At 40.4% G+C, this 13,420-nt stretch overlaps 1 protein-coding gene across 11 annotated transcripts in view; it reads right to left on the reverse strand.

The window, feature by feature from the left end:
- MAGI1 (membrane associated guanylate kinase, WW and PDZ domain containing 1) overlaps positions 1 to 13,420 on the reverse strand; it is a 580,752-nt gene that overhangs the window by 126,377 nt on the left and 440,955 nt on the right. For 4 of the 11 annotated variants that reach the window (XM_066596650.1, XM_066596651.1, XM_066596647.1 and 1 more), the window contains exons 6-8: positions 10,164 to 10,246; positions 6,415 to 6,453; positions 5,451 to 5,507 (exon numbers count right to left, since the gene is read on the reverse strand). In XM_066596650.1, the coding sequence (XP_066452747.1) occupies positions 5,451 to 5,507; positions 6,415 to 6,453; positions 10,164 to 10,246 (179 nt within the window). The remainder of the gene's footprint in view (positions 1 to 5,450; positions 5,508 to 6,414; positions 6,454 to 10,163; positions 10,247 to 13,420) is intronic. The other 7 variants (XM_066596656.1, XM_066596654.1, XM_066596658.1 and 4 more) reach the window with 5 other exon arrangements.

Here is a 13,420-nt window from a genome sequence, read left to right on the forward strand (position 1 = left end):
TTAGTGCGGATCTGCACCAAATTCCGCTGTGTGTGAACATACCCTAAAAGTACCCATAGGATAGGAGATTTCTATATGATCTGTGGGGAAGAGGGGCAGGCTCACTGCTGGGATCTCCAAGAATCATGAGAACAGAGGTCTTGTGTAGGTCCATATGAATGCAGTGGCTGTTCAGTTTTTACACTGCCGCTCCATTCATTTCAAATGGACTGCCAGAGATACAAGAGTTCAAACTGTCAGCCATCTCTGGCAGTCCTATAGAAATGAATGGAGCAGCAGTGCCCATACTTGACCGCCATTCCATTCATTCTTGTGACCAGTAGGATTCGGAATAACTTTCCATCTTGGCATAACCTTTTTAACTGATTTGAATCCAATGGCTGTCCTATTCAGTGATTGACAGCTATATCTGTATACTCACACAGGGAAGGTGGTCAATCATGAAGTGACTCCGCCTACTGGACTCCTAAGCTCAGAGGGATCAATATTTGGATGAATAAGTCATAATTTTTGAATATTTTCCTAAACAACGATATATATCATCTCAACTCCTTCTACGCTATAATTGCTGCCAGTAGATCGGCCATTTTTGCGTGTGAAAGGTTCTCTCATATAGGATGCATAGGGACCCGAGTCTGTAAAGAAAATATAGGACTATAAAAGTTATGTACCAATTTGTATAGGTTTATTTCATTTTTTTCTATATTTTTCATATAACATACCCAGTTATAGCAGGGCCCCATAGAAGGATGAGGACCAGTACAATAAACAATGCATGACAGTTGGGGCCGGTAACCTGTCGCAGATTTTGCATTAGGACCTTGGAGCGCAACTTTAAGTAATGGAGAACGAAATTTCTGGGCTGGAGTGAAGCTTAATAAAATTTGCATTTACATCAATTACAAAGTCAGCAGTCACATATTATAGCCATGGATTCTAATCAGTTATGAAGTCTGGGTTTAGTTATTGGGTGTTCGAGTCCAGAAAACAAAATATATCGGTGGTGAATTTACTTGAGGGCCGGAGGTTCTTTTTTATGTTTTCTTTTACTTTCTACGCCAGTCTCAGTATTGCAACAGACAGAGGGTGTATATAGTAATTAGGCCAAACACATTGTGTATGCTGAGCCTCTGAAGGGGACTTCATGAAGAACAATTAGTCATGTTTAATTCTCTATTAGTTCCCTGAATGTATCACGTCAGCGCCATCTAAATGAAGAGGAAAATATTAAAACGCACTGAAGCGACACAAAATTTGCACAGCTCCTAAACAATTGTGTAATAAATATTCCTCCTAAACTGACTTATCCGACAAACAGAGGAGAAAACTAATGTCACGGGGGAAAAAAGAAAAACTTTACGCAATAGCCTTGGCAGGACCTTGGCAGAATTTTTTTTTTTTTGCTGAAGTGATATGGGGGCCATTCAAAGGTGGGTTTTACCCTCATTTCCCCTCTGGATGCTTGAAAAGGGGTTCTGCAAAAATATGGCTGCGTTCTTCCAAAGCAATGGAGTTGAGCTGCAATACCAGACACAATACCCTGCAATACCCATGGACAGTTGTGGTGCTGTTACTGGAAGGAAGTGGCAATGTTTTTCTAATCCTGAAGAATTTCTTTAAGGACTCATGCCCACGGGCGGATTTGAATTACAAAATCCGCATGGAAGATCCGTAGTTCAAGATGCCCATAAGGAGACATGGGGGTCTGCAGCTTAATTAAAGCATGCGGATTTGATTTGTGGACCTTCTGGTCCGGAAAACAAGTTGCAGCATACTCTATTTTGCCGTGGATTCTGCAGGGCCGGCTTCCATTAAAGTCAATGGAAGCTGTCCGATAGTCAGCTGTCACTGCAGACATGCCACAGATCCCGCAGGAAAGCAGGAGATTAAAAAAAATTTCCACTGCGCATGTGCGGCGGCACGCCGGCTGGCACACCCGCCCACATCCACAGAGGAGAAGACAGAAGATCCGCACAGCTACGCAGAGGATACGGAAGGGTAAGTAATGTCCTCTTGCCGTGGGCAGGGTTGGATTCCGCTGCAGGCTCCTGCCCACGGAATCCGGTTCGTCAGTGAACATCATGCCTTTTCTGTTCAAGGCAGGTTTCCTATACTGTAGATCCTTTTCAATAAGATGGGGGGAGAGGAGGGAGGGTTAAAGGGAATCCGTTCTGTTCTTCATGCTGCCCTCACCTAGGGCAACAACATGGTAACAGACATGCTGATTTCAGCAATCTGTCACTTTTTTTGGTAATGCCCAGTGGTTTTTAAGAACTTACATGACATTTCTGCAGCTAGCAAGAGGGCGCAATAAAGCATAGGCCAATTTGCCTTTTTTCATATGCTAGTCCTAATCTGAAGCACACTGGAAGGAAGATAGTAACACAGTAGGTTAGGCTGAAAGACGAAAATGTCCATCTAGTTCATGCAGCAAATGTATTAAGAGGTGCAAGCCTTGTAATATATTTGTCGTATCTCGGGCTGTCTGCATCACTAACTACAAACTATGTGAGCTATGAGCTTCAGTAGATTTATGCTAATACAATTTACGTGTTATGGGCGGCCATTTCCCTCCCACTAAGCCTAAAGCACTTTTTTGAAAAAGTGTGTAATGGTGAAAAAAAGTCCCACATTCCTAGTGCAAAAAGTGTGCGCCAAAGTTTAAAACTTTTTTACCCCGGAAAACTAGCACAAATTTTTTAGTAAATTAAAATTACCCCTTTGTCCTACAATATCCATTTTCTTCCAAAGACACTATATTTGTGGCCATATCGACAGTTCTATATAAAATATACAAAATAATGTGTGCAATGGTTAGTGTAATTTGTTTCGGGAGGGGTAGTTGCTTCTTGTGGACACAGCCTAGTAGTTATGAAGAAACTTATAAGGTCATGCTATGGGAAATTTAGTACGGAAACAGGAGATGGTACAATGCTTCGGGTAGCTCCCCTATAGGTCAATGTCTGACAGCCTAACAGTTCCTGTAACTCCCGACCCACGTCTCAGCCAGAAACTTACTAACAAGGGGCAAAACCCGCTAAACAGTCTGTCTGTACATGGTTATCTTTCCCTTGTGAAGAAGTCTCTGGTTTGGTTATCTCCCCAGTCATGCAACAAGGCAAGAAGGTCAGACATTGATGTATAGGGCAACTGCCTTCCAATAGGTGGCACTACAGAAGCATTGTAGTCTTTGCATACCATATTAGTCTTTTGTTTAGCTTAGTTCATGTCTAGAAGAAAGACTACCGCATGCAAGAATATAAGGCTAGGTTCAACAATATTAAATCTACCATGTACTACTACAACAGAAATCTGAGGCCAGCTTTCAGATTTTGTTTGCAGATATCCTGCAAATCGGTAGGAGAACTAGCCCCATGAGGATAATCCTTGCCTTTTTTTGTGCAGAACCCATGGACATAACGTGTATGCTCATCATTGCCATGGATAATTTTTTAGTTCCATGGCTCAGACAATAACCAGCTCAGATTTTTTCCCCCAGAGTTGTGCATTAGATTACAGAAACCCCATTCATATGCATTGGATGCCGAACGTTAGCAGATTTGATGGAGATTTAGGCAGAGAATCTGCACTTAAATCCTCCTCAAATCTGTGATGTGTGAACATAGCCTAAAAGAGAATGAAGAAATGTGGATTTTTGAAAGTCTTAAAAAGAACTGTATCGTTTTCCCAATAAAACAACCATTCTGGAGCCTTTTTCTTATGTCTTTGCATTGTACGGTTTCTGTTACTTCTCTCAGAAATGTATGAATAAATGAACAGAACAGACGGACCAAAACAAGGTTCAGAAAAATTACTCCAAACACAGACATTCGACCCTATACATTAAGTATAAGATCCTGCAGCGGAATTTGACCCTGTGTCCGGCTGGTGACCCCTGCGTACCTGTCCGCAATCTTCTTAACTGTTCTGCGGATGTGCCAGCCGCGCACATGCGCAGTGAAAATAATACCGCGCCGTCGCTAGGCGATGACGCAGATCCCGCGACCTTTCCAGAATGATGATTGCGGAAGGCCCACGGTTCGAATGACTTCCATTGACTTCAATGGAAGCCATCTGCATGGAATCCGCCTTAAAAAATAGACCACGCTGGTATTTTTCCCCCGCACGTGGAAAATCGCAATTAATTTCCGCCCATGGGCAGGAAAAAAAGCTGTTTTACATTCTATGGGAGGTATTTGCTGCAGAATCCGGAGGCGGATGCCCGGTCCAGATTCCGTAATGCAAATCCGGCCGTGTTCAGGTGGGCTAACACAACATCCTCTCTGCTCTGTGCAGCAAGCCCACAGTATATGGACAGGCGGGCTGGAACAGACTGTCCTCTGCAGGATGGCAGTGAGCACCAACCAGGAAGTATGAGCTACCTCAAGGTCTCAGCCCCGGCAAGCAGCGCTGTACCGCAGGATAGGCTCAGAGAAGGAGATAGGGGAGTGCACAAAGGCTCTGTTGGCTGCAGCAACAGCCACAATGCTCAGTCCGCATGCACCCGACATCACAGTAAAGGACAAATATGGCAGCCGCGATCCTGCTACCCAGCAGGAGGCCAGGAATGAATCCACAATGTGCTTAGAACCCTCTGATCTAGAAGACGCTCTTCTGTGTCTTGACCTCGCGGACCGCAAAAAATGATGTAGCAGATTTTGAGTTTGACACATGCAGCATATAGGATATGTCCCACCAAGTCTGGGTGTGTAACTTTTAAACTTAGTGGGCACCCCATTCCCATGCTGTCACCTTGTGAACGCAGTGCTAGGTTAGGCAGTATGACTTTTCATTCAGTTCAAGCATGTGCACTACAGTGTTTTTTATAGAAGTGGGCGCGCATTGACTGCATATTGTTCCTGGTACAGGACAGGAACAGGGAGCCTGGTAAGCATAAAAATGACACCCCCGGAACCAGCAAGACTTATCCTATAAGCAGCATAACCTAGCTTAGGGCACATGAAAGGGGTTGTCTCTATTCGACAACCACTTTAAATTGTGTGTTGAAAACAGTCCGAGAATGTATGTTATGAATGAAAAATCTAAATTGTGCGTTTCGTTCAATTCCATATTTTCATGGTATTAATCAGTCCTCTATTGTAACACTGGGAGCAGTTTGTGAAGACTTAATGAATATAGAACAGCTTAGCTTTTTACGTGACACACAAGGTATATAGCAGTAATTCGATAGGCGTTTGTTATTGAGTGTTACAGAATAAGGCTTGATTTGAGATTTCTACTTCCAGATGAGAAAGCGAATAGAATTATATAGCAGGAGTATGTAATCTTCATAACCAGTTTTAATTTCCTTTAGAAATGGACTGTTAACCATGAGAGTCCAGTACACTGTTTGCAAAAAGGACAGAATTTGACAATACGATGTTTTAGGTCCTCCCCCAACAGGTTAAATTAAATTGGAGGGATGTAGTCCATGTAGGTTTAACATTTACCTATGCTTTGGAGGTACGCAAGTTCATTCCTTCCATTGCTCTGGCCACCTGCCAAACCTGGAGAAGGTCAATGATTCAATGAATTTCAACAACCAAACTTTCACAACATGATCATCTTGTTCGAATAAGCATTTGCCGAATCAACAGACAATAAATACAATCTGACATTCTTGAGGCTTTTGGTTAAAAGACTCAATGAGGTTTTTGTACTTTTTTTAAATTATTTATAGCTAAATTAAAGGTGTAGTCTTCTTTAGTCTAATGTTCTAGCTAAAGTCAAGAGTTGCATACCCCATGACTCCCATTGGAGGACCATATAAATAAAGAAGGTCTTTGATGCCCATTGATTTCCTGAAGCAAATAACTTCTCTCCGCTCTGTGTAAAAGTACTCATAGGGGCAAATACACTTTGAAATGGGTTGTCAACTCGAAACTACCCTTTAAAAAAAATATTGAACCATAGAGAGATAGCCCTCAGGTTTCAGATGTTATTGGTTTCTGCTGGATTGTAAGTTAAAGTCACTTGGATGAGTTAAAGGACTCCAGAAGAAACAACTGAGGAATGGCACAATGTTGAGGTCTAAATGATGCTCTACCATTATTTCATGTGGTATACAAGTATGTACTAAAGTAGTCATGTCAAGAGAGCGAGAAGACCCTCTTTACGTGTTCTTAAATAAACAACTGAAAGCACGAAATTTAGAAAGAAAAAAGGAATAGCAAATACAAGAAATGTTAATTTTAAAAGTGAAGAAAAAAAGGTAGATGCATGGTCACATGATGCTTTTTGTCCAATCACATTTAATGCTTCCATAAATTGTACAAGTTGACAAATCTGTCAAATCAAAAATTAATTTAAATATTCATGTCTTTAATTGAGCACTAAATTTTCATCTCCTTTAATTGATTAGAATATCAAGTTTGCAGCTATGAAAGGTAATAAAAATTAAGAAGGACAAATTACCTAGTTCACTGTCCAGTTCTTCGGTGTGGACCCCTTCTTCTCCAAGGCAAGAGCAGTAAATAAGACAGAGAGATTAAAAGAAAATAAATTCAGATACCGACACCAAGTTGGAAATCCATATTAGGGGAAAAGATTTAAACCAATAGTACAGGGTGATTCGATCTAATTTGATATACTTAAACCAAAAATAAGGTGCTGAAAAGTATGTGTTGACCAGAAAAAAAACATTAAATAATTCTGCTCAAAATTATTCAATTTACCAAATTTAAAAACTGAAAATTAACTAAAAATTTGTAAAATTTGAAGTTTGCCAGTAATTTAAGTATAAATGTGGCATAAAGTTGGTAAATTAGGAACTGGCAGAAGAAAAAATATTGCCAAATGTGTAAAATCAACTGATGCCAGTTCGACCAAAAAAAAAGTAAAAAAAGAAATACAAAAATATGCTACTTGTAAAGCTTAGAATGTCCCAAATTAGAGAGAATCAACCTGTAAATAGAACAAAACAATCTAAAAGTGTATGAAATATACCCATAGTCTACAGCAGTGGACCCCAACCTGGGATCGTCCAACTAGAGAATCTCAGGTTGGAGACCACTGGTCTTCAGCATTATGTGACCTTGCATTTCAGTCTAAAATAAATGGGACTGCTACAAAATAAACTGAACATCAACCACCATATATCCCTTTTCAAAAACAAATTCTGGCATCTTTAATGTCTGGCAAACAACTATTATTGCCAGGAAAAAGGTGCTTCTTTCCATCCATTTAATGTATAAGTCAGCCGATTCTTCCAAAATGCAACAAAAAAGAAGAAGGTTCTGAACTGGGGATACCCCACTATGATGTCCACATGCCGCTAAGAAGTAACATGGAAATGGGTTGTCTTTAAGAGATAACCCCTTTAAATCACGGGTTGAAAATAGTCAAAGCTTGCCTATTATGAATGAAAAATGTAAACTGTGTGTCTCGTTCAGTTTTATATCCTTATAATACTAATCAGTTCTCTATTGTAACACGGGGAGCAGTTGGAGATGGCTTGATGAATACAAAACAACTTAGCTTTTTTACGTGACACACGGGGTACATACCAGTAATTTCATAGGCGTTTGTCATTGAGCGTTACAGAATAAGGTTTGATTTGAGATTTTTACTTCCAGATGAGAAAGCGAGTAGAATTATATAGCAGAAGTATATTATCTCCATAACTAGTTTTAATTTCTTGTACAAATGGACAGTTAACCAAGGGAATGTAGGAGATTATACATAAAAAGGAGCTAATTTGTCAATTTTTTTTACGTTGTCCCCCGATGAGCTAAATGAAAGTAGAGGGATAGTGAGCATAGTTTTTTATGGTTTGGAGATGTACAGGTTCATTTCTTCCATTGCTCAGGCCGAAGGTCAAACCTGGGCAGGCCAACATTTTTCGGTAAATTTCAACAAGCAAACTTTCTGTGTCAGATAATTTTGGTAGAGTGGCAATGACCAAATCAACAGACGATACGATTTAGTGTTCTTAGGCTGTTAGTTAAAAGACTCAATGAGGTCGTATGCTTTTTTTAAGCAGTTTATAGCTAATTTAAAGAGATGATCTGCTTAGACCCCTGTACTACCTAAAGTCATGAGTTGCAACCACCATAAAGGACCATAAAAATAAGAGGTTATTGATGTCCATTAACTTTAGTTGAAATGCTCTGTGGTTTGCCTTTTCTGGAAACGATTAACAATTCCTCTCAGGAGCACACACCATTTAAAGTTGGGGTGGTCTACTCAAAGCAATCCTATCTATTGAAAATTGTAGCCACAGAGAGATGGGAAGTAGACACAAAAACTTTTGGGTTTCAGAAGTCATAGCTTTCTAATAGATAGTAGGTTGAAGCGGTGAAATGTCTTGACTCAACTTTACTACTAAACTGAACAAGAGGGAGGTAAAACCGAAACAGACAAGACTCTTCACTTGGTCTTTGGACTAGTCTTTATACATGAAGCCCTGTGTGTTCATTAAATCAAACCTATTTAGGTTCAGTGTATAACATGCACATAACATATGTGGGGTGTAACCACGTCTTGCCAAATGTTTTAAACTTCTTTTTCCTATAAAAACAGCCAATGAAAAGTAACACCTCCAGCATGTACAGTAGACCTGGTCATAAGATAGTATGGTCACCTTAAGACAAGTTTCTTAATGTTCTTATTAGAATCTTGAAAACTCTTCAAAAAGAAATCCAAAAAACCCAATAGATGTAGTTTTATGCTGTATAACAGAACGAGGATTTATATTCCCCAACATTAGTATGCATCAAATGTTTAAGACACTACATCTGCTTTGATTAACCAGTACTGGCCATATGAGCAGTGGTGACCAGTTAAATCAGCATGTAGTGTCTTAGACTACTAATGTACTACTACTAATATACTATGCATAATATGCATCAGGTAGTCAGAGAAGTGATGCGACCATCTTTGTTTCTCTACGCTCGGAGGTTTGCTTTAAGCCTCATGCACATTGCAAGCCCTGTGCATGGACACTGTATGGTAGCATTAAGAGTTCTTATGGATCTAGATTACAGACCAGTAGGCACTTTGCACGCCATGATATTGGGGCCACCATAAGGTGCCATATTCTGCACTAGAGGAGAATAGCATTGTGATACGGCATGTATTCAAGCAAAACTCAATTTTGTTCATCCCAATTTCCCAACTGTTAGGCCATAAAACATCGCTGCAAACTGTGCTTGCACCTCCTGAACACAAAAATGACATCATATTACCCAACTAACGTAATTTGTGCCCAAGCATGAGACAACAAAATAAAATAATTTAGCAACCTCCCACAATGAATTAAAAATGTTCTCAGTACAAAGCCGAAAACTGGTGCAGTAATAGATATGAGTGAATGTGTCGCAAAAATATCTTGTTGCTACTTCAAAACCATCAACAAGTTGCTGTTGATGGATCTGTTGTTCTTCGTACTCAGTGTATAAATCTTGTATTTATATGATAAATCAGAATATCTAGAGGTTTATGTGTTAATTAGGATTATATATCCTATTAATGTTGAACATTACTTTGCAGTCATACAAGCAATAGTGTCATTGTAAATTGAGCTATAGTAGGATCTGACAACAGCAGCTAACCAACTTGTCAACGAGTTCCAAGTAGTAATATTTTTTCTACACTCATGGAATAAAAACCAAAGTAAATAAAAGAAAAAAAACTAAAAAAAATGACACAAAGATATATTACAAATATGCCAGATTTTAGATTTACTTAATACCCAATGTTAGTCAAGGGTGGAGTTCAACTTTAAATTCTTAACTACCGCTAAATTTGATAAATAATATAATTTCGGAAATATCTCAATTTTTCTACATCAACATTAGAGTCATGCTTTAATAATAATCATTAACCGCTACTTTACTGCACATTAAAATGTGCCAAAAACATAGTTATCATCTACAGCTGTGTTCCCCAACTCCAGTCCTCAGGGACCGCCAACAGGTCACGTTTTCAGGATTTCCTGTGTTGCACAGGTGATGTAATTATTGTCAGTGCATCAGACATTGCCATAGGTGTTCCTATTATAGGAGATCCTGAAAACATGACCTGTTGGTGGTCTCTGAGGACTGGAGTTGGGGACCCCTGATCTACAGCGATCACATTGTGCTAAGTAATATTCTACTACCGTGTTCACAATCATACTCAGTATCTGGACTTTATATCAATTTCCTCTTTTCATATCTCCTTACCATCATCTTCACATTCTTCTAGAGGCTTCTGCTGTTTGTTCAGGCACCGTGGGTCTAACCAAGAAGTCGTCTTAGTATTGTGGCTAAAGAAGAAAAAGAAAATCTTTTAAGTGAAAACTTTAACTCTTAATTCATCTTTCTTCTTCATTAAACCGCGAAGACCATCAACCACCTCGATTCTCACTTTAAGATGCATGTTCGGCTTGATTGAACAGGCATAATATTTTGATAATAAATAGCAAGGTGATAAGTGACTCTCAAACCATTCTGGCAACGCTTTGTTTTAGTGTTACTTAGATAGAAAGTAATAATCTTTGCTTTTCTAATGCCAGCTGCCAGCTATGGGACCACCGGGCCCCTTACAGCTCTATCTACAAATATGTAATGTCTATGGACAGATATAATAGGTTACAATCACTAAGCATAGAAGACCTATGTACAATAGAGATTACTGTGAGTGCAGTACACCAAAAAAGCAGACAGAGGGTGCTGGTTATCACAAATCTACGTATTAACGCGGTATTCCCAATTTCACCCTCCCCCATGACATGCAGTTGTTAAGGGATTTGCTCAGCTTCCTGCTTCACCAAGCAGTATCTGAACTGCACAGATGACTGGTTTGTTCTGATTGAGGAATTAATATCTCCTTCTGAGACACGATGTATTGTGAGATGGCCAGTTTGAATAAATACCACTTCATGCACTAGCCGGATCTGCGGATCTTCAGATTTTCACTGCCGTGGATTGAGGAGAAAAACAATGCAGAGTGAAATCTACAATCCGAGAGCAAATCATGTCCTGAAATATTTACACTGGAAGCTTTCAAGTAGATTTAGAATGCATGTCCATCAGGAGAGAGCGGGAACAGGCTGCAGAGCCGATGGAGCAGGGAACTAGTCATGATGAAACAAACACATTCTGTAGGGTTTTTTGCAGTGATTGATTAAAGGGGTTGTAGGAAGGACAGACAGAAAGCAATAGGGGGCATTAAAGGTCAGTGGCCCCTTATCAACAGCCATGATAACACAGCAGTGTAGTAGTCATCCCTATACAATGGTCCCAAGCCTGGATTAATGAGTAGGGTTAGGGAAAGACCTGGCGACCTACCCTGTATAAACTTTGCCTTGGAAACTCTATGAAAGAACTCTCAAATGATTCCAATATGGTGTCCGATGGTAGGTCCACCAGACCAAAGTCTAAGTATAAGTAGCCGGGGCTAGGGGAAAGCGCTCAGGAAGCCCAGCTGTTGATTCGCCTCATGATGAAAGGAAAAGACTGTGCTGTACCAAAGCTCACATACTAGCAACACAGAATGTGCATGGCCTGAGTCTAGGGAAATTGGGCATTGTGAAACGCGAAATGACAAGACTTAATATTGATATTCTTGGGATTAGCGAATCGCACTGGACACGTAATGGATATTTCAGTCTGATTAATTCACATTGCACTATGGTGGACATGAGGAAATCAAGAGGAATGGTGTAGCCTGTATTACAAGCAAGGGGACCCCAATGGCCGGAGAAAGTTTTAGAGCAATCAGCAGCTGTATCGTTGCTATCCGGATATGTGGTAACCCAGTGACCACCTCAAACTTACAGGTCTATGTCCCAATGACTGATAGCAATGAAGAAACTATTGAAGGTTTTTTAAGGTCAAAGTCCAGAGAAATCTAAACAAAGTGCCAAAGGAGGACATCATTTACAATATGGGCGATATCAATTCCAAAGTCGGCAGCCATCTAGCAGCATATAACAGGAAGATTTGGGCTTGGTGAATAAAATGAAGATAGGGATCACCTGGTACAGGTTCTACTAAGAAACTCGGCTCAGGATAAACACATGGTTTATGCAACCCAAACGCCGCATTGCAGCTAAGATCAAGATTAAATTCTGTAGCATTAACAAAGGCACTTCACTGAGAAAATGTGACACCTCTAAAATCCCCCAATCATACACTATTGAGGAAGAAAACAGATTTGAACTGCTTGACACATCTAAAAGGCATGGAAGAGGAACTATGGCACGAAATATAATCCATAGTTATGGAAACAGACAGTAAGCATTTCACCTATAAAAAGCAGGGAAAACTACGCTATTGGTTGCCCGAGCAAACCCTCAGACTAGCCGATAGAAGAGCAGCAAAGGCGGCCGGCAACAAAGACTAAGTTCGTCAACTAAATGACGATTTTCAGCAAACAGCAAGGGAAGACAAGGAAATGGACTGTAAGGAGAACTGCAAACAACTCGAAGCAGAAGCCATGAAAGGCCATATGCGAGGCCTATTCTCACAGTTTAAGGTGGCCCTAAATCCTTTCAAGGCACATGACAACATAATTAAAGGCAAAAATGGGAAAAAACTGAATGACCAGTAGAGTATCAAGGATAGGTGGAGGGAATACAGGGAGGAACCATTGTGTACCGCAGAGCCTGTGGACTTGGAGCCCCCTATTATAAAGTCAGACGTGGTCATGGCAATGAAACAACTAGCTAAAAATAAAGCACCCGGCATAGATAACATATCGGTAGAGCTATTCCTGCCAGTACCAGTGAAAACCATGATGGGGCTGTGCCAGGCAGTATGGGTATCCACGCAATGGCCACAGAATTGGAAAAGATCGACCTTCATACCTCTGACAAAGAAAGGGGACTTCCGCAATTGCTCCAACTACCAAAACAATAGCACTCATTCCGCATGCAAGGAAGTCCTTCTCAAAATCATACGGGAAAGACTGAGATCAGTACTTCAAGCGGCACTCCCTGATGCACAGGCAGAATTCCGGCGAGGACGTTGCAACCCCTGACCATATTGCCAACCTGCTCGAGACTATCAAAAGAATATCTACATGTAGGCAGACCCTACAAGAGTTGGGCATATCTGTGCATCTAGTCAAGCAGATAAAATCACTTTATATCAATCAAGAAGCCCCTGTGTCAACACAGTATAGGAACACAGATTGGTTTGGGATCAGCAAAGGTGTCCAACAGGGCTGCATCCTCTCACCCTTCTTGCTTAACTTATATGCTGAAGTGATCATGCAGAAAATGGACCTAGACAAATTGGAAACCGGTGTAAAAATGGCAGAAACATTAACAATCTCCGTTATGCGGATGCCACAACTCTGCTTGCAGAAACAGAAGCGGGTCTGAAGCAGCTGATATGCAAGATTAAAACTGAAAGTGAGAAAATGGGTCTCTACTCTCTACATGAATTTAAAGAAGATTAAAATTATGACAACTGCAAAAAAACGGTCAAATTCA

Source organism: Eleutherodactylus coqui, chromosome 3 (assembly GCF_035609145.1).
Source record: "Eleutherodactylus coqui strain aEleCoq1 chromosome 3, aEleCoq1.hap1, whole genome shotgun sequence".
NCBI lineage: Eukaryota > Metazoa > Chordata > Amphibia > Anura > Eleutherodactylidae > Eleutherodactylus > Eleutherodactylus coqui.